The sequence below is a fragment of the Myotis davidii genome, unplaced genomic scaffold (genome assembly GCF_000327345.1).
Source record: "Myotis davidii unplaced genomic scaffold, ASM32734v1 scaffold1695, whole genome shotgun sequence".
Taxonomy (NCBI): domain Eukaryota; kingdom Metazoa; phylum Chordata; class Mammalia; order Chiroptera; family Vespertilionidae; genus Myotis; species Myotis davidii.
Genome location: NW_006286298.1, coordinates 19,672 through 40,963, shown reverse-complemented (window position 1 = coordinate 40,963; position 21,292 = coordinate 19,672). Strand labels below are relative to the sequence as shown.

General features: G+C 51.8%; 2 protein-coding genes across 6 annotated transcripts in view; one reads left to right on the top strand and one right to left on the bottom strand.

The window, feature by feature from the left end:
- Window positions 1–286, top strand: part of HIRIP3 (HIRA interacting protein 3) — a 3,016-nt gene extending 2,730 nt beyond the window's left edge. Inside the window, 1 exon segment of the mRNA XM_015560059.1 lies at window positions 1–286. This exon segment is cut by the window's left edge and continues 19 nt beyond it. Coding sequence (XP_015415545.1) covers window positions 1–62 — 62 coding nt within the window. The 3' untranslated portion in view covers window positions 63–286.
- Window positions 287–971: 685 nt separating this feature from the next.
- TAOK2 (TAO kinase 2) lies at window positions 972–21,225 on the bottom strand. 5 transcript variants are annotated; one of them, XM_006757760.2, is made up of 19 exons: window positions 20,452–21,220; window positions 17,155–17,321; window positions 16,912–16,983; window positions 16,716–16,817; window positions 16,189–16,234; window positions 15,966–16,062; window positions 15,695–15,808; window positions 15,501–15,592; window positions 12,115–12,208; window positions 11,828–11,909; window positions 10,894–11,061; window positions 10,462–10,740; window positions 10,106–10,267; window positions 8,118–8,483; window positions 7,834–8,037; window positions 6,747–6,986; window positions 3,420–3,632; window positions 2,288–2,470; window positions 972–2,204 (listed from the first exon to the last, which is right to left on the bottom strand). In XM_006757760.2, exons 2-19 carry the CDS (start codon window positions 17,284–17,286, stop codon window positions 1,683–1,685), a joined length of 3,168 nt encoding a protein of 1,055 aa, XP_006757823.1. In that variant the 5' UTR covers window positions 17,287–17,321; window positions 20,452–21,220; the 3' UTR covers window positions 972–1,682. The 5 variants fall into 5 exon arrangements, with proteins under 5 accessions (XP_006757823.1, XP_006757824.1, XP_015415543.1 ...); XM_006757761.2 differs by having other exon boundaries at window positions 10,462–10,722; XM_015560057.1 differs by lacking the exon at window positions 972–2,204 and adding an exon at window positions 2,609–2,716 and having other exon boundaries at window positions 2,379–2,470; window positions 20,452–21,221.
- Window positions 21,226–21,292: the final 67 nt, after the last annotated feature.

Genomic DNA, 21,292 nt, shown 5'->3' with positions numbered 1-21,292 from the left:
CCCCACGTCCAGACTGGTCTCATATGCGTGGCATCATCAGCAGTGACGGCGAGAGTAACTAAGCTCCCCCGGCTACTAGGAGGAACTTTACACACTTGTAGAAAGCACACTATAGCACCCCCCACCAACCCAAACTCTGTGCCCAAAGAGAAGCACCTTTTTTCAGACTTGAAACCCCCAGGTACAGTTGCTGGGATCCTATTTGTTTCATGTTCTCAGTTTAAAGTGCTTACAGGAGTTTATTTTTTAAGACTCAATAAAGGAATGTTTGAATCACCTCATTAAATCTAGTCCCCCACTCTCATCCCACCCACGCCATCTAGTTTCCTTTAATTTCCCTCAGGTTCTCCAAAGGAGTCCCAGCTTTTAGACCCTGCCGTCCAGTCTGCACCAGGCTCTTTTAGAAGAGTGGCTCCTAATCTTCCTCCAGTCTGACTAGTGTGCCTCTCTGATCCTCCTGTCTTGTTGGAGGACTCTATGAAAAACTGGCTTTAAGATTGTGAAGCACAAAATGAAATAACTTGGAGACAGCTGGTGTTTATGTCTTCCGTCCCCTTTATAAAAACAGCCCCCTGGTCTATGGGCCAACCCTTTCAGCACTCAGGGGTTGGGGGTTCAGGACCTACACCTTACCAGTCCTCTGGCTACAGATGGCGCCAATGAGGTCACTTCAGGAATTTGCTGGGATTCTTGCTGTTGAAGTTGTTGGTAAGATGTAACCCTGGAGCTGCTAGGAACTTGAGCATGAAGTGAATCTTCTAAAAATCTTTGAAGCCAAAGCAAAGGGAAGCCGAGGTCAAAAGTCTAATGATCCCATCTAAGGCTCTGGATCTAGTAATGGCCGAAGTCATCAAAAACACTGCAACTTTCAGTTATACAGCCCAATAAATCCTCTTTTTAAATACAAGTAACATCATCACCTGCCACTGAACAGTCCTTAATACACAGCTTAGAAAGCATGAGTCCTGGGGTCTGTTAGAATAACCAACAGTTTATTAAAAGCTTGCCATGGGGCTCTGTGCCAGCCCCGTAACTGGGAGGGGCTGCCATGACTGCCCCCAGACCTGGGAGCAGCCCCTTCCAAGGTCCTTCCCTTGTTCCCCTGCCCCAGCACTGATCTCAATTAAAAAAAAAAAAAAGACAAGACGGCACAGGACTTCAGACGGCAACAGGGGAATGGAGAGACCCAGGCATCCTGACCCCAAGACCCCATCCTTATCCTTCTTCCTAAGAAGGCCCTTTCCTCCCGTACTCCCCACCCGACCCCCAGACTTGCTCTGTCACATCCCAGGTCTGCGGGGGCCTGGCGTCCCCAATCCATGGCCCCAATGCAGGGAGTAGTATAGTTCTCTGAATATATCTAGACCCACCCTTCCCCTCCCCCAGGGGACTAGATGAATATTTGACACAAACATCTCCCTCCTTTTCCAAGGCGGTGGTGGAGAGAGACCCTGGCACCATGGTGGGGAGGCAGGGGCTCCTAGTCAGCCTTGAGGAACCTATGCCCAAGCTGACCCTGGGCCACTGGCCAGCCCAAGAAGCTCATGAGATGAGGTTTGAGGGGAGCTGGAACTAACATCCTGTCCCCGACCCTTGGGTGGGCCTCAAGCTTATAAGCCCTCCAGAATCAGGCTCCACCCAACCCTGCCCCTGCCCCTGCATCTGCTTATCCACCTTGCACTTCAGGAGTAGAAGTGGGAGGAGCCGTTGAGGATGTGGGAAGCGACACTGGTGCTGCGGCTCAGGGGCCCAGGCACTGCGGCAGCAGGTGGGCCCACGTTGTCACTGCCACTGCCCCCCGAGGCTGCCCGTCGCAAGGGCTGGGGGCTGTTTCTTAGCAGTAGCAGGGCTCCACCACGGGGTGTCCCACTCTGTGCTGGGGGGCCCAGCCAGTTTGGGGGACCTGGGGGAGCCAGCAGGGAGGGCTGACGCCAAGCTGGAGGGGGCATGCCAGGTGGAGGAGGGCCATGGCTCCAGTGTGCTCCTGAACGGGGAACAGGGCGGGAGGGCCAGGCAGGGGCAGGCGGAGGAGCGGGATAGCCCTGGGCAGCAGCCTCGGCTGGAATGCCCCCCAGAGCCATACTGGAGAAACCCAGCCTCATGCTCTCAGCATCGAAAGCCTCGATCTCACGAGCCTGCCGCTCGAGCAAACTCCGGATTCGTTCAGAACGCCCTGTTTGCAGGGCCAGCAGCTCCTCTTCCACCTGGAACACCCAGAAGCGATTAGAGAGTCCAGTGAGGATTAGAGGGGACTGCCCACCCCATCCTGGAGGCCAAGCCCTCTTACCCGCTGCTCTAGCAGTGCCCGCCTCAGAGCTACTCTCTGTTCCAGCTCTCGCAACTCCCTCTCGTGTTGACTCTCCGTGCGAATCTTGATCTTACTCTGATAAGCATTGAGTAGCTCCAGTTCCTGTTGAAGCTGCTGCCGAAGGGCTTGGAACTCTGCCTCTTGGGTCTCATCAAGCCGCAGCTGGAAAATAGGAAGAACTAATTTTAAGGGACCTCCTCCCCAACCCCCACAATCCTCCCCTGCCCCAGGTAGGCCTGGGCCCTAAGGTTTCAAGAAGCAGCCAGTGTCAACATCTACCAAAATGAAAGGTCGTCATACCCTGTGACACAGCAATTACACTTCCAGGAATTTATCCCCAAGGTATACTTGCACATGTGCTCGAAGGTGTTCACTGAAGCGTTGTAATAGCAATATACTGGAAACAACCTAAATGTCCACCAATAAGGGATGGGTTAAATAAATTATGGTATATTCATACCATGGATAATTCTATGCTGCTAAAAAAAAATGAGATATGTGTACTGACATGGGAAGAGGTCCAAGAAATATTAGGTGGAAAAAAGTTAAAGAATAGTATGTAAAGTATGATTCATTCTTGTTTAAAAATTTTATGTAACTTCAATATGCATAGGAAATAATCGAGTACGATGAATTATTAACAATAATTCTGAAAAGTGGGATTGGGTAAAAAAATGGCAATGAATAGTGTTACTTTTTACACCATGTGTATATTTAAGTGATCCATTCCATGTTACTTATGTGTGATCACTTTTAGAACAGCAACCTTCAAAATCCTCCACAAGTCAGGAAATTGGCCTGAGGGCTACAAACATTTTGATTTTTTATTCACACATTAAACTAACTCAGGCTCAAGGAAAAATTACAGCCACACTTTCCTTGGTGGTTCTTGGTAGAATAGGCAGGCTGGCTTTGTCAAGACCTTAAGAAAATACTCAAGTGAGAGAATAAAACCATTGCAGAGAATACCAACAGTGGGAGGGATCTGAGGTTTTCCAGGAACAAAAAGCCCCTTTTCTATCCACCCCCTCCCCTGCTTTCAGGGCCCATAACCCAGTGGGAAATAGAGGCCACTCTCCGCCATGCTCCCTCTCTGGACCCCAGGCCTCACCGCCTGTGAGCTGAGCATCTCTGAGATGGACTGGTCGTATTGTTCAGCTAGGATTGCCAGCTTTCGGGTCTGTTCTTCCTTAAGCCGCTTAAGGAGGCTCTTGTGCTGAGCTTTAGGCGTCGTCTCCAGCAAGTGTGCCCGCAGAGCCTTGTACTGCCGAGTCTGGATCTTACACGTCTCCTGGAACTGCTTCTTGATCTGCAGCTCCTTAGACTATGCAGTGGATGGACCGAGGGGAAATGGGGGCAGGGGAGAGGAAGAGGGAGAGGAGGAAGAGGAAGAACAGGAAGAGGAGGAACAGGAGGAGGAGGAACAATCAGGGGAGAAGGGGAAAAGAGAGAGAGAGAGGAAGAGACAGAAACAGAGACAGGGAGAGGGAGAGAAACAGAAAACATGTTAGACAGAGGGGGCGGGGGGAACTGTATACAGACAGACATGGAGAGATGGGATTGTGTTGAGAGAGATCAGGAAGATTCTCAATGGGCAAGAGATGCAAAGAAAACAAGGTTCCGAGAGCATGTTCAGAGTTGGGTGGAAAACACAAGAAACAGCAGGAGAGTTCATGGACAGGGAACTGGAATCTTTAGAGTACTGAGGGCATACAAGAAGCTTTGACCATGCACAGAAAACACGACCTAGAGATAGAAGCATGTGAGCAGATACGGAATGTGTACAAGAAGAGTGAGAAAACCAAATCACACAACACACCCATGGAAGAGAGCAACACAGCTAAAGACAGAGGAAGGCCCAGGTTCAGTACCTCTGGGTGAGAAGGAGGGAAGGACAACCACCGAGCTGAGAAATGGATAAGAAGAGGTGGCCCCATCTCAGGCCACATAAGGCAAAGGGGCAAAGAAGTGGCCAGAAAGGGCCTGACAAGTTCAATGGGCCAACAGCTGCCACCCTGGCCAGATTTCCACATTCCAGACAGCCCCTTACACACTCAGCTCCCATTCCAAGCCCACAACCAATCCCATTTCCACAGCCCCCATACTCTCTTGCTTGGCCCCCAAACTCACCCTCCCCTACTATTCAGAGTTCCCAGTTCCATCCCCCAGCCCTCTAGAATAATGCCTGATGCCAGGAGAGAAATTCAGCTCCCAGGAAGGGAACAGGTTGGGAGACAAAGCAGGGGATGACAAAAGGACCAGAACCTAAGGACTCTCTTAAGGAATCCACAAATGGGAACTATGGGCATAAGATATGTCAAAGCTCAAAGAGGTCCAGACCACCAAGCTGGTGGTGGTCATGACGTAATAACCAAATCACGGCAGAGAGGATGAGGCTGAGGAATGAAAGGGGTTGAGATAACGTAGATGGAGGTGAGGAGGTCATGGGACTGGGGCCAAGGGTCTGGGTTGGGGCATACCAGGGAGCTAGGCGGCAGGACAAAGCAGACAGAGGCAGCCTGGGCCAAAGGTATAGTTCCGCTTAGATATTTTATTTGTGTTTGTCTTTTTCTTTTTTGATGGGGGAAAGGGGACAGGTTGGAAGGGAGACAGAAAAACAAAATCAAAGAGAGAAAAAAAAACACATGACTCTTTCCACCCACCACCACACCTGGCCCCAGGCCTGAGTCGATGAGGGTGAGGATGAGCACACACACAGCGGGAGAACAGCAATAACTTAAGGTGGGGGAGGAGCTTCAGGAGAACACAAAGTGTAACTTCTGAGCTCTACTGAAGGGGGCTGCCTGCCTAGAGGTCCAAGGGTTGGGGGTGGGGGGAGCACACTGAGGAAGGAGGGATGAAAGGGAGGACTGGGACTGCAGAATCTTCGCTGAGTAGTGGGAGATAAAGTGCTCAATGCTCTCGATTCGGGCTGATGAAACGCCAGAGTTGGTCACCTCCAGGGAGGCAGGGCCCGGGACTGACGGGTTCGGGATTTCCGCCCAGCTAGAGTCCCTGGTGGTGGTTGGTGGGAGGCAGGGGGCCCTAGCCTGCGCTGGCTGCGTGGTAGTAGTCGGGGAATACGGCTGGGCCGTTCAACCCGAAGCAGGCCCCAGCTGGCCAGTGTGTGGATAGCCCAGGGAGGCAAGCGGGAGGCCAAACCCTGGCTGGCCCGTGCCAGGTGCCAGTTCCAGCCCTTACACAGGGCCCAAAGCCTTGCCAATAGGGCTAGTGGGTGTCGGGAAGCCCGGGAATTACTCCGCCGAGGCCCAGGGACAGGCAGTCGACTGCGGAAGCCATCCTTGTTGGTCTTGGGGTAGAGGGCAAACAGACCCCGGTCCCCCACAGCCCCACAGCCCTGTAGGGCCCTAAAGGCCATGGGGGATAGGCGCAGCAGAGCCCGTAACCAGAGCCGAGAGATGGCCCGGCGAATCTGAGGTCCCTGCTGCCGCACCCATTTGCCCCCAGCTGCCATAGCTGCCAGTGGTAGAACCAGGCTTGGCCAGGCTAGGAGCCAGGCGGCCCCAAGGCCCAGAGGGACACCCATAAGGCCTCGGCACCAGCTCAGACCCAGGATAGCCCCCAGTGCAGTGGCCTGGGCAAGGAGTAAGAACAGACTGGGGGGCAGATGCAGAGCTGTACAAAGAAGTAGGTAGGAGGCCCCCAGGCCCACCAGCCCCACCTCAAGGGCTAGCAGCGAGGCCTGCAAGCCACCCCCACCCTGGGCCGCCAGCAGTGGGAGCAGCAGCAGAAGTAGTAGGGGCAGGAGGCCAGAGGAGGACCCCACTGCAAAGGAGAGGCCAGCCAGGAGGCCATGGGACAGGAGTCCAGGGAACTGGCTAGCAGAGCCAGGTCTCAGATATGTTGGAGGGGGTTCAGGGGGGATGTCTGGTGAGGGACAGCCATCTCCAGGATCCCTCGGAGTCCTAATTGGAGCCCCCTCCTCCTCTTCTTCCTCTTCCTCCTCCTCAGGGACTGGGGTCAGAGCTGGGCCTTGGACCCAGCCAAACTCAAATTCCTCATCCAGGAGGCTCCTATACTCCTTCTCCCACAACCTCCATGCCTCAGCCGCCTCCTGGCCCAAAATGTTCCTTTCCTGAGGTGTCAGGGATGGGACTCTTAGCTCCTCTATCTCCTCCTCAGTAAGACCCCAAACTTCCTCATCAACCAAACACCTATGTTTTTGTGGACTGGGACTAGGGGTTCCTGATTCTTCCCCCAAAATCCTCTGCTCTTCTGATTCCAAGGTGGCCCCTTCCTTTCCCAGAATCCTTCTCTCTGGAACTGCTTGCTCCTCCTCTCCCAGAATTCTTTGGCCAAAGACTGCCTCCTGGCCAGATGAGCAGGGATGCTCTTCTCTAGGGGTGCCTGTGCTGGGTGGTCCCAGAGCCCCAGGAATGGGGAGCGGGAGGGCCGGGGGACGCTGGCCTGCACGTACTTTGAGGCTCTTGGGCTGCTGGCGAACCTGGGCCGCATGCTTCTGCCGCAACTCTTGCTCACGCCGCTTGTTGTACTCCAGCTGGTTGCCCAGCTCTGTCTGGTGCTGCAGGCGGGTGAGCTCTGCCCTTGTGCGCTGTACAGCCTGGAGCTGTCTTAGCTCAAGCTCCCGTGTGGCCTCATGCTGCCGCAGCAGCAATGCACACTCCAAGTCCTTCTGTGTTTGTTTCTTGTTCAAGTCCTGAAGCAGAAGAGAGGCGGGGCCAAGTCCAGTTAGGAAACCTTGTTGGTGTGAGAGCCCCAAAACTCTTTGGCAAAAGGAGCTGAGGGTGGGAAGATGAGGGATATAAGGGAGCCAAACTCCTGGCTGGTCTGGGAACAGAATTTTTTTTAAAAAAATATATATTTTTATTGATTTTTTACAGAGAGTTTTTTACAGAGAGGAGGGAGAGGGATAGAGGGTGAGAAACATCGATCAGCTGTGTCCTCAGCTGTGTCCTACACGCCCTCCACTGGGGATGTGCCTGCAACCAAGGCACATGCCCTTGACCAGAATCGAACCTGGGACCCTTCAGTCTGCAGGCCAACGCTCTATCCACTGAGGCAAACCGGCTAGGGCTGGGAACAGAATATTAAGGGAACTCTAGCAGGGTCTTTCTGGCGGGCATGAGAAGCAGAACCATAACATGAAGGTGGGCTGAGGCAAAAGACAAGTGAGGCAAATTAAAAAGGATGTCTGGGCCCGGCCAGCATGGCTCAGTGGTTGAGCGTTGACCTGTGAACCAGGAGGTTGAGGTTCGATTCCCTGTCAGGGCACATGCCTGGACTGTGGGCTCCATTCCCAGTATTTTATTAAATTTTTTACAGAAAGGGAGAGGGATAGAGAGTTAGAAACACTGACCAGCTGCCTCCTGCACACCTCCTACTGGGGATGTGCCCACAACCAAGGTACATGTCCTTGACTGGAATCGAACCTGGGACCTTTCAGTCCTCAGGCCGACACTCTATCCACTGAGCCAAACCGGTTAGGGCTATGTATTTATTTTAAAAGGATGTCTGGGATCTGGGAGGGGAATGGGGTGACCCACCTCTCGCAGCAGATCTTGGTCCAGGCTATGACGAGCCAGCAGCATTTTGCGCTTATACTGGCGACACTGCAACTCAAAGTACTGGCGCTGCCGCCGCAGCAGCCCTGCCTCCTCTTCCGCCTGGCACTGCTGTAGCTGCTCCTTCTGCCGCAAAAGCCACTCAGCCTTCTCCCGCTTGGGTGTGCTGGGGTTCTCCTGAAGCTCCTGGGCAGTGGAGAGAGCAGGGTGGTCAGGGACTGCCTCTTTCACCACCAGGCCCTATCCACTGCGGGAGCCTATCCCACCTCCTTTAGTTGCTCCTTCCGAAGTTTGTAGGTTCGCTTCTGCGCCTCCAGCAGGGCAGCCAGCTCCTTCTTCTGCTGCCCAAGGATGTGCTGCTGGAACTTTCGTTCCTCAGCCTGGGCAGCTCGTGCCTCCTTCTCACCGATGGCCTGGTGCCGCCGTGACAGCTTTTCTGCCTCAGCCCCGAAGCCAGCCCGCTGTGCCTCAAGTTCTCGCTGCAGCCGTGCACTATGCTCCTCACGTTCACCCCTCAGCCGTGACTCCAGGGCCAGCAGCTGTTTCTGGTGCTGTCGTCGCATCCGCTTATAGCCACTTAGCTGCTCCCTCAGAGCTGAGTCCTGCTCATGCTCCTGGATCTGACGGCTGACCTGGGGCAGGAGAGAGGATGAGAAGAAGGGCTCAGCCTTGGCCCCCATTTTATTAGCACACACAGTCTTCATGCTCCATGAAGAAAGAACATGGGTTTTGACTCATGGGTTTAATTTGCACATTTGGTACCTTCCTCACACATAACCTCTCTGAGCCTGCCACCTCAACTGGATAATGACAATATAACTGACTTCACAGGTTGATGAGATAATAAAAGGTACTGAGCACGGGGCCCAGTGTAAAAGTAGGACAATTCAGACTAGTTCAAAAGAGTAATCATACAGTCCAGGCCGGTCTGGCTCAGTAGACAGAGCGTCAGCCTGTGGAATGAAGGGTCCCAGGTTCGATTCTGGTCAAGGACGCATAACTACGTTGCGGGCTCGATCCCTGGCCTTGCTCAGGGTGAGTGTGGGGGGCAACCAATTGATGTATTTCTCTCACATCAATATTTTTCTCTGTCTCTTCCCCTCTCTTCCATTCTCTCTAAAAATCAATGGGAAAATATCCTCAGATGAGGATTAATAACAACAAAAAGAGAGTAATCATACAGACTTGGGTCCCTGTCCCAGCTCTGCCACTTACTAACCATGTGACCTCATGCAAGTTAAGGTTGCTAAACCTCAGTTTCCTCGTCTATTAAATGGGGCCATAATACCTCCTCATAGAGGGCTGTGGAGATTACCTTTGATACATACTAGTATGTACTAGTGTCTAGAACACTGTGAACCACTAAGTATTGGCTTCACTCTCCTTCAGCAAACACTGAGGATCATTATAGCCCAGGTTCAGAACTGCCCTTGTGCGCTGTTGGACCATGAGATGTTGGAATAACAAGAACACTGGGACTGGATGTCCTCAGCTGAGATTTGAGCTCAGGTCCATTGTCCAGGTGGCCAATACCCTGGAAGTCACAGATTTCTCTGCACAGTATCACAAAGAACCAAGCATCACTGGATTTGAAGAGCTGACCTAACAGAACCAACCACATGCAGAGATCACTAGACCAAGTAAGGGGTTGTTGGTGCTTGCAGCGAAGCAGTAATGTAATCTAAATGTCTACCCACTTTTCCCTGTCAACTGGGAAAACACTGCTATGACTTAATGTTAGGAAAGGACCAATGTCGGCTTACAGAATGTGACAACCATCAACAATGCTAGGCAGTGCCTCAGGCAAGCAGGCCTCTGAGTCACGGCTGCCTCACCTCTCAAATGGGATCCTCCTGGCTCCCTCCCAGAGGAGCCGGGTTAAATATAGGCATGTATGTGAACCTGAGAGCCAATCACTGGTATGAGGCAGATGCCTGAACACCACCCTAGCCCTCCACAAACACAGAATCCAGCACATCTGTCATAATGCTGTTCAGGAGCATCCAATTGGCCAGGGGCCTGGGAAGGCACCCAAGGAGACATGATTTAAGCCCAGCCACAAAAATGGAGTAAGAGTTTCCAAGCTAGGAATACCCAATGTGGCCAATCCCCTGGAGGTTGAAGTGAAGAAAAGGCAAGAGACAGCTACCATAAGTGAGGGTAGAATTTGAACTTAACCATGTGCCATAGGAGAAAATCATTTCTGGACTTAGATGATTGGGCCTCTGGCCCGAGGGAGAATGGCTACACTTACCAGGGAGGCAGTACGGATGGTGGCAAAGTGGTCCCGGTTGCGGCAGTAGGCCCGGCGGCGGGCAGAAGAGGTGGTAGAAGTGGGAGCTGGGGCTGCAGGCTGCTGGAGAGGGCCCTGGGTCAGCTCTGGCTGGTAGGGGTCATCATATAGGTTGTCAGAGCCCTGGAGGAAAGGTGGAAAGGATACCTAGGCTCAGAGGCCACTGGGCCCACAGGGAGTTCCTTGCAGACCCAGTCAGATTTAGAGAAGAGGCAGTCATGCTCGGGCGGGAGAGAAGGGAACCCAGACAATGCCTGAGCTGAAGAGCTGGGGTTGGGCCTTTCCACTGTCAGGCCTACTCAGGGTGAGGGGCATACCGGCAGCCGGTGGATGATGGAACTGTGGGAGGTGACTGTGTGTTCCCCCTCCTGCATCATGGCCATCTCCCGGGCTTCAGGGCCTTCCTCCTCTTCTTCCTCCTCTTCCTCTTCCTCTTCTTCCTCCTCATTGTCTGAAGCATCTGCTAAGCTGTTGACTGAGCTGCTCTGACTAGAGGCGCTGATGGACATGCTGGGCACTGAGTGGCTACTCTCTAGACTGGTCAGCGTCCCAGCTCGGTGCATGTAGGGCTCCGCCTCCTGTAGACAGGGCGTAGGCTGTTGGGCGGGGAAGGGGAAGAACAAGGGGTGTGTACATGGAGGCAGCACAAGGAGACAGTGGGTGTGAGGAGGGATGGGTAAGGGGGCCAAGCAGCTGCTACGAGGCAAGTACAACATGGCGGTAAAGGGTGGCAGGGCAAGCTGGGTCACCTCCTCCTCCTCTGGGGCTTCAGCACCAGGGCCATTGGGTGCCTCTTGGAATAGTATCTTCTTCATCTTGCGGTACTGCAGGTTGTCCAGCTCCCGCACAGCATCCTTGGTCCTTTGAATCAGGTCCATAATGACTGTGGGTGGCCGCTCCCGGAGCACAAAGCGGTGCTGGGGAAAGAACGCTGAGGCTTGCTGCCAAGCACCCCCACCACCCTCAATATCCTATGGGTGCTGGCATTCCCTCTAGCCTGAGGCAATCCCCTGGGACCCATGTCCTCATGGGTGGATGCTGGCCTTGTCCCAACACTTCCTCCCGCATTAATTTTCACCACCCAATCTCCCAGTCTCTTATTCTTTCACCCATGGCTGACAGGCAAGACCAGTCACATCTGGATTCCAGTCCAGGTCCTCTTATCGAAGTGCTGCATGTCCATGGACATGTCATGAGGCCTCTCTGGGCCTCATAAGGTATCCCACAATAACAAAACAACTGTCAAACTAAACAATCTATGTCAGTTCCCAACTAGGGCTCCTTAGGCCCCCGTGGATCTGTGAAGGGAATAGGGGCCCCTCTACTTTTGTTAAGTCAAAAAACACCTAAGGGAAATCATACATTTACCCATGACAAGGCTACACAGGCTTTTGGCTTGATTTACATCAGATCAGTGTAGTAACCCTGGTTATCACATGCTGACCAGAAGTCCTGGCTTGCAATTATATACATCTTTGATTAATAAAACATGGGAAAACAAATTATTACTTAATAAAGGCAGTCTGGTAGACAAAATCGAACAACAGAGTCCATGGGGTAACAGGGAAGGGGTGGGAATTAATAAATGAAGTTTTTGGTGGGAATCACTAATTTCATTGAGGGGTTTCTTGTACCTCAAACAAGCTACAGTTCTAGAAGAATCCTAGGCCAGTGAGTCCTCACCTTCAGAAGAACCTCTGAGGTTGGTCTGTCTTGAGGGATTTTCTGAAGACAGGAGTCGACAAAATTCCGGAAGTACTCAGACCTAGTAGTCACAGGAGGGTGAGGGAGGGGTGGGGAAGGGATGAGTCAGGCAGCCTTACCCTATTCAAAGTAAACATCATTACATAAAAGGATACGGTCTTTTTTTTTTTTAGTTTTATTCATTTCAAACGGGCCGCATCCGGCCCGCAGGCCCTAGTTTGCCCACGGCTGGCCTAACCCCTGGGCCCAGGGACCCAAACCCTTACCAGTGTCCCGACTGGAGCACAGGGGACTCATTCTGTGCAATGTGGTATAAGGCACTCATCGCATTCATGTTAAACAGTGGTGGTTTCCGTTCCGCTACAAAGAAAGTTCAAGTGGGAGAAAGTGAGAGATGGCAGTGGGTAGAGGAGACTGGAACGGAAATCAGAAGATTTGGGTTCACATTCCAGCTCCCTGACTTCTTGGCTGCATGACTCTGAGCAATTCACATAATCTCAATGCACTCCCTCTGGAAAATGCAACACCCGTCCTTTCACCTGCACAAGGTGAAGTAGAGATCAAATAAAATAACACATGCAAAAGCACCAAAGAAGGCAGAAGAAAGCACATTCAGTTATCAGCCAAATTAGTATTTATTAGGTGCCAAATGAGAGCAAAAAGCTTGCTAAGTATTATGGGGAAGGCAAAGAAAAACAAGAAATAGGTCCTGTCCTCAACGAACTTCCAGTCTGACAGAAAGATTAAATAGGGCTGGACAAATAATATCAAGTTCAAACTGTTAGCTGGCACAAGAGGGAGACAGGTAAATGGCTGGGAAGCTGGGTGTGTGGTGGGCCTTCCCGCTGGTACATTTGCAGGGAATTCAGGGAAGGTTTTTTGGAAAAAGGGATATTGGAGCTAGACCTTAGATGAGAAATTGCAAGCCAGGAGCCCCAAGTAGCTCAGTCAAATGTTTTATGTTGTTTATATTTTTGGCCCACATAGTGATTTTTAAATTAAATTCCACATAACAAATAATAATAATAATCTAACTCTCCAGTTTATCTTAAAAACTTAGATCTGGTGAATTAGAGCCTAAATTCCCGCATAACAATGAGCTGGAGATAAGCAATAGCAATCTCCAGTTTGCCAAACTTCCAGTTTGCTTCTCTGATCCTGACTATCAGTTGCCATTTATCATCAAGATTGATGTTTTTTGTGTGTGATTTTTTTTTTAATTGTAGAGAAATATTTCTCTGTACCTATGTCTCTACCAAAACTAGGAATAAAATGCACAGCTCTGGATTTTTCTTATTCCTGACCTGCTTTACATCTTTGCATAACCTGTCTGGTTGCAGCCTCAAATGGTAAATGTAGACATGCGGAGATGGCCATGTTCAAATTTCTGCCCTTGGGCAGTGGACACAAAAGAAATCAAGGCAAGAAAGTGGAAAAGTACTTGGCACACCGGGGTGGAGCTCCTGAAGAGGAAAACCAGGCTTTAGGAAGCAGTCTTTAGCTTGGTGTAAGAAAAGATGGATATGACTTCAGAATTGAAAGCAACAGAGAGCCACTGCTGGCTCTGAGGAAGGGAGTGAAACAACAGAGCTTAAGCAGATGTCTGCGACATAGGAGAGACTGGCAGCAGGAAAGATCACTGCAGGAAGTTGCTTATAAGAATAACTAACAGCATCTTTCTTTTTTGTTTGTTTGTTTGTTAATCCTCACCTGAGGATATTTTTCCATTGATTTTTAGAGAGTGGAAGGGAGGGGAGAGACACAGAGAGAAAAACATCAATATGAGAAAGATATTCATTGGTTGCCTCCCACATGGGCCCTTACCAGAGCCGGGGATTGCGCTTCAGCCCAGGTACATGCCCTTGACTGGAATAGAAGCCACGACCCTTCAGTCCATGGGACAACGCTCTATCCACCGAGGCAAACCTGCTAGGCCAGGGGTCCTCAAACTTTTTTTTTTTTTAAATATATTTTATTGATTTTTTACAGAGAGGAAGGGAGAGAGATAGAGAGTTAGAAACATCGATGAGAGAGAAACATCGATCAGCTGCCTCCTGCACATCCCCCACTGGGGATGTGCCTGCAACCCAGGTACATGCCCTTAACCGGAATCGAACTCGGGACCTTTCAGTCCGCAGGCCGACGCTCCATCCACTGAGCCAAACCGGTTTTGGCGGTCCTCAAACTTTTTAAACAGGGGGCCAGTTCACTGTCCCTCAGACCGTTGGAGGGCCGGACTATAGTTTAAAAAAAAAAAAACTATGAGCAAATTCCTATGCACACTGCACATATCTTATTTTGAAGTAAAAAAACAAAATGGGAACAAATACAATATTTGTATTTGCATGTGGCCCGCGGGCCGTAGTTTGAGGACCCCTGCTCTAGGGCAACAGCATCTCTTTCTTGGGACAACTAGCCTATGTTTGGCACCCTGTTGGAGGTCTTACAAACATTATCTCATTAAATAGTTGTTTCAATAGTGCAGGCTGACAAATATGAGAATCTTGACATGGCTTCAAGGCATTATGAATTCACTGGAGCCTAACTCTGTCCGTATCACTCACTGCTCTTTACTGCATTATTCCAAATAACTGAAACTAGTTTCAGCTCCCCATGCCTGCTCTCACCTGTCTGAATGCTCTTCCCTACAGTCTTCAAACAGCTAACTACTATTTGCCTTGTGGTTCTATTTAGCTATCTCTGCTACAAGGAGACCTTGAGCCTCTGAACTAGGTCATATCCCTTGTTTTAGAGTTGTACTATTCCTTTAACTCCCCCATTCAGCTCTTACTACATTAAAAGAAAACATGCCTGTTTTCCCAACTTGAATATAAATTTCATGAAGGCAGGAGCCTTATTCACTGATATACTCCCAAACCTACTAGCACATACATGGTACAAAGTCTGCGCTAAAAAAAAAAGTTTAGAACTAGAGTATTAGACAGAAGAGATGAATGCTATGAAATCTTTAGGTATAAAAACTGGCAGAATTTGCACGAGCCAGTTTGGCTCAGTGGATAGAGCATCAGCCCACAGACTGAAGGGTCCCAGATTCAATTCTGGTCAAGGGCATGTACAGCGGTTGTAGGTTCCCTGGCCCAGGTTGGGGTGCATGTAGGAGGCACCCCAATCGATGTGTCTCTCTCACATCAATGTTTCTCTCTCCCTTCCACTCTCTAAAAATCAATGGAGCCCTAGCTGGTTTGGCTCAGTGGATAGAGCATCGGCCTGCGGACTGAAAGGGCCCAGGTTCGATTTCAGTCAAGGGCACATTCCCAGGTTGCGGGTTTGATCCCCAGTGGGGGGCGTGCAGGAGGCAGCCGATCAATAATTCTCTCATCATTGATGTTTCTATCTCTCCCTCTCCCTTCCTCTCTGATTAAAAAAATAATAAAAATTAAAACAACAACAACAACAAATAAAAATAAAAATCAAGGGAAAAATATCCTTGGGTGAGGATTAACAAAAATAAAATAAACAAATAAAAAATTGGCAGAATTTGACAGCTGCCTGTATTGGAAATCAAGGGTAGAGTCAAAATGAACAGAAGCCTGGAGACCTTAAAGGATGGTATCCTATGGGGATAATAAGAGAAAAAGAAGGGAATGAAGGGAAAAGAGGATGGAGGGAGCAGAGTGGAGGATATCCTTACCCAGCTCGATGCACGTTATCCCCAATGACCAGACATCCACCTTGCCATCATACTGCCCTTCATCCATTGCCAGGATCACCTCCGGAGCCATCCTGGGAGTTCAGACGGAAGAGACTAATTACCTGCCCAGATCCTGCCAACTCCTGCTCCCAACTTTCTGGCAGCTCTCTCCAATCACCACCACTCCCACTCACCAGTATGGGGTGCCCACAAAGGAGTTGGCAGGTGCCATGATGGATGCGGAGCCGAAGTCCCCCAGCTTTACCAAGCCTGGCTCCGACAGCAGGATGTTTCCAGCCTTCACATCCCTGCCAAAGAAGCAAAGCACAGGGATAAGACATGCATCTCAGGAAGGCTGGGTGGGCACATAGCACCAAGCTCCAAGGAGGCTTGTAGCCCAGCTAAATGCAGAGTGGTGTAGTGAGCACTCCCCTCCCTCCCAGACATCATCAGTGCTGCTTGTACCTATGGATCATGTTGTGGGAATGCAGATAAGCCAGGCCCTGAAGGGCCCCGTGGGTCACAGCTGCAATCTCCACCTCCTGAAGGGGTTTCTTATGCACTAGGGAGTGAGGGAAAAACATCAAGCTGAGGGAGACCAAGGGTGAGACTGGAACAAGTTTCCCTTAACCCTTCCCCTACAGCTTCTCTGCTCTTCTCCCTTCTTCCACTTGTGACAGTTACTTACCTTCTAGAAGGTCAGAAGCTGAGCCCAGGCAATACTCCATCACCAGCTAAGGAAGGGTCAAGGGTCAGAGATCAGCGGAACTGGCCACCCCTGGCCCATCTCTCTTGGGCAGAGATCCAAAATAGAGAGCTTCCTTGCTCTATCCTCCACTCAGGCAATGCCCCGAGGGTAATGACAGGGAGGAAGGACAACTGAGAAAATGAGGGGGTGGTGGAAGAGTCCCTAGAGTCAGAGCCTCTCCCACCTGAATCCCTTCAAAGCTCCAATCTCCATTCCAGCTCTTCCAACCCATGTGCCCTTGTTCCAACTGCTAATAGTCTAAGTCACCCTTCAAACCAGCCTCTCCTTCTGGGCAGACACTGCTGCTCATGGCTTTGTCTGAGAAATAAAAAGGTTGGGAGAGACTCACTCCTTCCCAAGATTCCCACACCAGCACTCCAAACAGAGCCCACCTAAGAGACTAGACCAAGATAAGAATGGGCCTGAGAGGGGGCAAAGATCGGGCCAGAGACAGGGGGCCAGCTCACCCAAGCTGTGTGTTCCCTCAGGTAACAGCCCCGGTACTGAATGGTATTGGGATGCCGGAGCTTCTGTAGGAACCGAACCTCCTTGATGATGTCCTGCCACTTCTGGGAGGCGTCAGGGGGAGCAGAGACTTACTCAGTCTGCATCTTGAGACAGGAGTCTCCTACCCCCAACCTGTTCTTGTTAAGTCTGACCCACCTCATTAGACTGCTTCCCACTGTAGGACATCTTCTTGATGGCCACCACCTCATTATTCCGGACATCCCGGGCCTAAAGGACCAGACCAGAAGGTGGTGAAGGCACCCAGTGAGAACTGGGCAGCGAGAAGACTTGCTGGCACAGCAGGAGAGGGCGTGGTGTAGTATAGAGAGCTACTTGGAGGTCCACAGCGGAGAGAATGCAGCCCCCTTCCCTGCCCTACCCTCCCAAGCCCCAACTCACAAAGTACACAGCTCCAAAGCTGCCATGGCCAATTTCCCGAAGGTCAGAGAAGAGCTTTTCAGGGTCATCCTTGAAAAAGAGCTCAGCCACATCAGGGTCCTTCAGGCTCCCAGCCCGGCTCCCAGCTGGCATGGTGGCCCCTGAGGGCCCTGAGAGTGGGGCCTGACCTGGAGAATGGAAATGGGGCCAAGGATGGGCTGTCAGAGAGAGGAAGGGGCCCCTCAAGTTTCTGCCTTCTCCTTCCTAGTTCCCTGATGAGGGGGAGGCACTGCTGAGGAAGCGAATGGGGAGATTAGGAACAACATTAAAGCTCAAAAAAAAAAGAGAAAAAAGAAAAAAAGAACTTGCCCTGAGAATCAAAGAATGGGCCACAGGGCCAGAGTCCCTAAAACAGCTAGGAAGAATGGGAGCTAAGCGTTCTTACCATACTCCTCAGACCTCAAGAAGCTCCATTTCCCTATAACCCCTACTTCCTCCTTCAGAATAAAAGATTCTGCCTCCCAGCCAGACCCCCAAATCCCCAAGGGTCCTGTCCCCCAAGTCCCACAGTCCAAATTTCCAGGCACCTTCCCATTCCTCTTAGCTTTGAGGCCCCCTCCTCCCTCAACCTCTCACACTCTGAAGAGAGCAGGAAATGGCCAGGCCGGAGGCAGTGGAAATCCGGCCATTGTTAGAAGTGGGTACTGGCCCAGAGAGGCCAGAAGACTCATTCTCAAAAAGGGCTAGGGACACTGTGGCAGGGACATCTAAAGTAGGAAGGACAGGGAGAGAAATGGCTCTGTGATCTGGGCTACCTTTTCTGTCCAGCCCAATTGCATAGGCATCACACACAGATACAGGGCATTTACGGTGTACAAATAACATTTATTGAGCATGTGTAGCAACACCTTACATGCATTACCTCTCATTCAATCCTCACCACACATAACCTTATGAGGTTATTACTGGTACCCTTATTTTGCAGATGAGGAAACAGGCTCAGGAAGGTCAAATGACTTTCCCAAAACTGGTCTTCTATCAATGTGCTTTCAAAACAGCACCGTGAAACAAGCAGGGCAGGATCATGATCACCATTTCACAGATGAGGCCACTGAGGCATAGAAAGGAAAGAGGACTTCTCCAAGGTCAGAGAACAGGACCTTCTCCTCTCCAGTCAGGCCTGTGTGCTCATTCCTCTCTAAGCAACTCACTACAAGCTCAGCCACCTCCTACAGGAAGCTTTCCTTGATCACTCAGTGCTTAGGGAGAACTGCTAGAGCATCCGGCCAAACATCCAGAGAAACTCCAGCATCAAAGCCAAGACCCCCCCCCCCCCAAACACACACCCACACCCACACCCACACGGGGATTCCAGGCCAAACTCCTGACTAAGCACTTGTTGGAATTCAGGCACAAAGGAACCTTCAGAAGAGCTGGACTCCCAGGGCAGTTCTAGCTCCTTAAAGAGCCTACCAATCTAGCATGTAATTATATTGTCATGCATTGTTTCCTATTGTGTTGTAAAGTTTGTCTCCTCAGCCCAACTGGAAGCTGGTGGGCAAGAAGCAAGCCCAGCTCGTGCAGAGGGCTCAGTCAGAATAGCCTGGAGGTTGATGGCCCTCAGCAGCTCCCAGGCTGCTCAAAGCAGGCCCTTTCTCCATTCTCCTGCCAAGCACCCCTCACCCCACCACACAACCACACACAAAGGCAGGAGCTCACAACTTGCCAAGGGAATCTTCGTGACCTCTTTACCAGCTCTCAACCAAGAATGCCAACACAGAGCCCTAGGCCACAGGCCATGGGGCCTCTTCCTCAAATAACATCGGACGTTTGAACGCCGACCAACATCTGCGCTACATCAGAACCACCTTCTAAAATGGACCATGTTAGCTCCATTCTGCAGACGAGGAAATCCAAGACTGTCTATCCCTACACTACCAGTAGTACATTCATCCTCAATATACAGCAACAGGGCTTTGGTAAGTTCCTTAGACTTGGTCTTTTCAGGAAAATGAAAGATAGCAGAGGGCTGTTGTGAAATATTTAACGAGATCCCATACTTAGGAACACTATGCGGACATTTGGCATATGGATTTTTCCTTCCATGCCTCCAGGGTCACCACAAGGTGTTAATACTTTGGGGACATCCCACCCCAGCAGCTTGGCTTTAACTAAGAAGAGACACCATTTGTCAGAAGACAGGGCCCTCTGAGGAACCCAGGCCAAAGGCTGGGATCACAGTAAAGATGAAGGTCAGAGTGCAGAGAAAAATCATGAGGCAGAGGTAGGCGCCAGAGCCTCCCTCCCCTCTGGAAAAGCTCCTGAGTACAGCCCTCCCGAACAAGGAAGCTCTTCTTCCTCCCATTCTTAAATCTTACCACAACTCAAATCCTGATTCTGCCACTGAGTGACCTTGGGCAACCTCTCCGGGCCTTAATATTCTCAACTATAAAATGGGGAGATAGCAATGAAAAGACAAAGGGAGCCCCAGCCCGTGTGGAAACGAAAGGTTGCCAGTTCAATTCCTGGTCAGGGCACGTGCCCCGGGGTGTGGGCTCAAGACCCAGCGGGGGGCATACAGGAGGCCGCCTATAGAGAGTGCTTCCCTCATGTGCTTTGCTCTCACATCGGTGTTTTTCCCCCTCTCCCTTTCTCTCCAAAAATCAATAAAAACATATACTTTTAAAAAAGGGTGAAGGGGGAGGGGGTCACGTGAGAAAATGGGTGTACAACATTTGTAAACGATAGATCACTGACAACTGTATGAGATTCTCACGACATAGCTGGGGGAAATACTGCCAGGCACCGCCAAACACAAATGCACAAATGGGCGCGCGCGCACACACGCGCACACACACACACACACACACACTTCCTTGAAAGGACAAGAGGCCCAACCAGGCCATGCCTAAAACACGGAGCAGCAGACCGACCATGGGGCTCAGAGACGTGGGGACCCCCACCCCAGACCAGCCAGTTAACAGGCTACAATAAGGCAGAGGAGGTGACTGTGAGGGGCACAGCTAACGGGGAGGATCAGAAGGGGGCAAACCCTTCCGATGAGCTCACACCCCCAGGGCGTGACGCCCGGTGACAGCAGAGACCCGTCACCTGAGGCCCCATCAGACGGACGCAATGAAGGGACGAGAAAGGGGAAGCGGTGGCAGCAGCAGGCAAGGCTCCTCAGAGGCTGACCACTGCCCCGCGGGGCTTCCCCCTCCCGAGGCGAGGGCCCTCCGCAGGCCCGGCGGCTGAGAAAGGAGCGCCCTTTCTTCATACCAGACACAGGGACCCGCGTCCCTGCACCCCGGGTCTCACCTGGTAGGGGTCACTATGGTGCCCCCGCGCTTCCGACTCCTCCTGGGGTCCTCCAGCGGCTCGGCCAAGCTGGGCGAGGGGCAAGGAGACCTCTCCCCTCGCCACCTCCTCCTCCTCGGCTTTCTCCCTCCCCGAGGGGCGGGCCCGGGAAGCCTCCCCGGGAGGGGAAGGGGTGACAGCCTGGTCTGACCTCGCGGTCCAGTCCTCCTCCTCGAGGGCGACAGCTGCCGAGTCCCGGGTTTCTGGCTGTGGGGTCTGAGCCCCAGAGAGCCGAACGGGGGGAGCTGATCTGGGACTCGAACGCACGGGGAGTAAACCCCGGATACTGCCGCCCGCAGGGCCCTGAACCCCGGTAAAATAAGGACCCAGGTTTGGAGAGGCTGGGACCCAAGTCGCGGATATCTGCAATCTGTGGGGCAAATACCCGGAGACTGGAGAAACGAGGGGTCAAGCCCGGAAATTCAGGACTGAAGCACCAGAGCCCCAGGTCTCCGGCCGCCGACAGGGCGCCCACCCCTAGGACGTCCGGCCAAATGGCCCCTCTCACGTCAGGGTCGGAGGGTGACAGCCCCACTCCCGCCCCGGCCTCCTCCCCTTCTCCTTCTCTCTCCTGTGGGTAGCTGAGAGACTGTAGCTAAGGGCAGTCCCGGCACCCTCTCGCCCTCTCCTCTTCTGTCTCAGCTTCTCGCCGCACCACAACCCAGGTCTCGTCCCGGTCTCCCTCTCCCTCTTCCTCCCAATTCCAAGATGGAGACCGGGCGGGAGCGCGCAGGCGCCGTAGGGACGCCCGGCCAAAGAGGGCGGGGCCGCTTCCTCTGGGGCCCCGCCCCTCTCTCCTGAC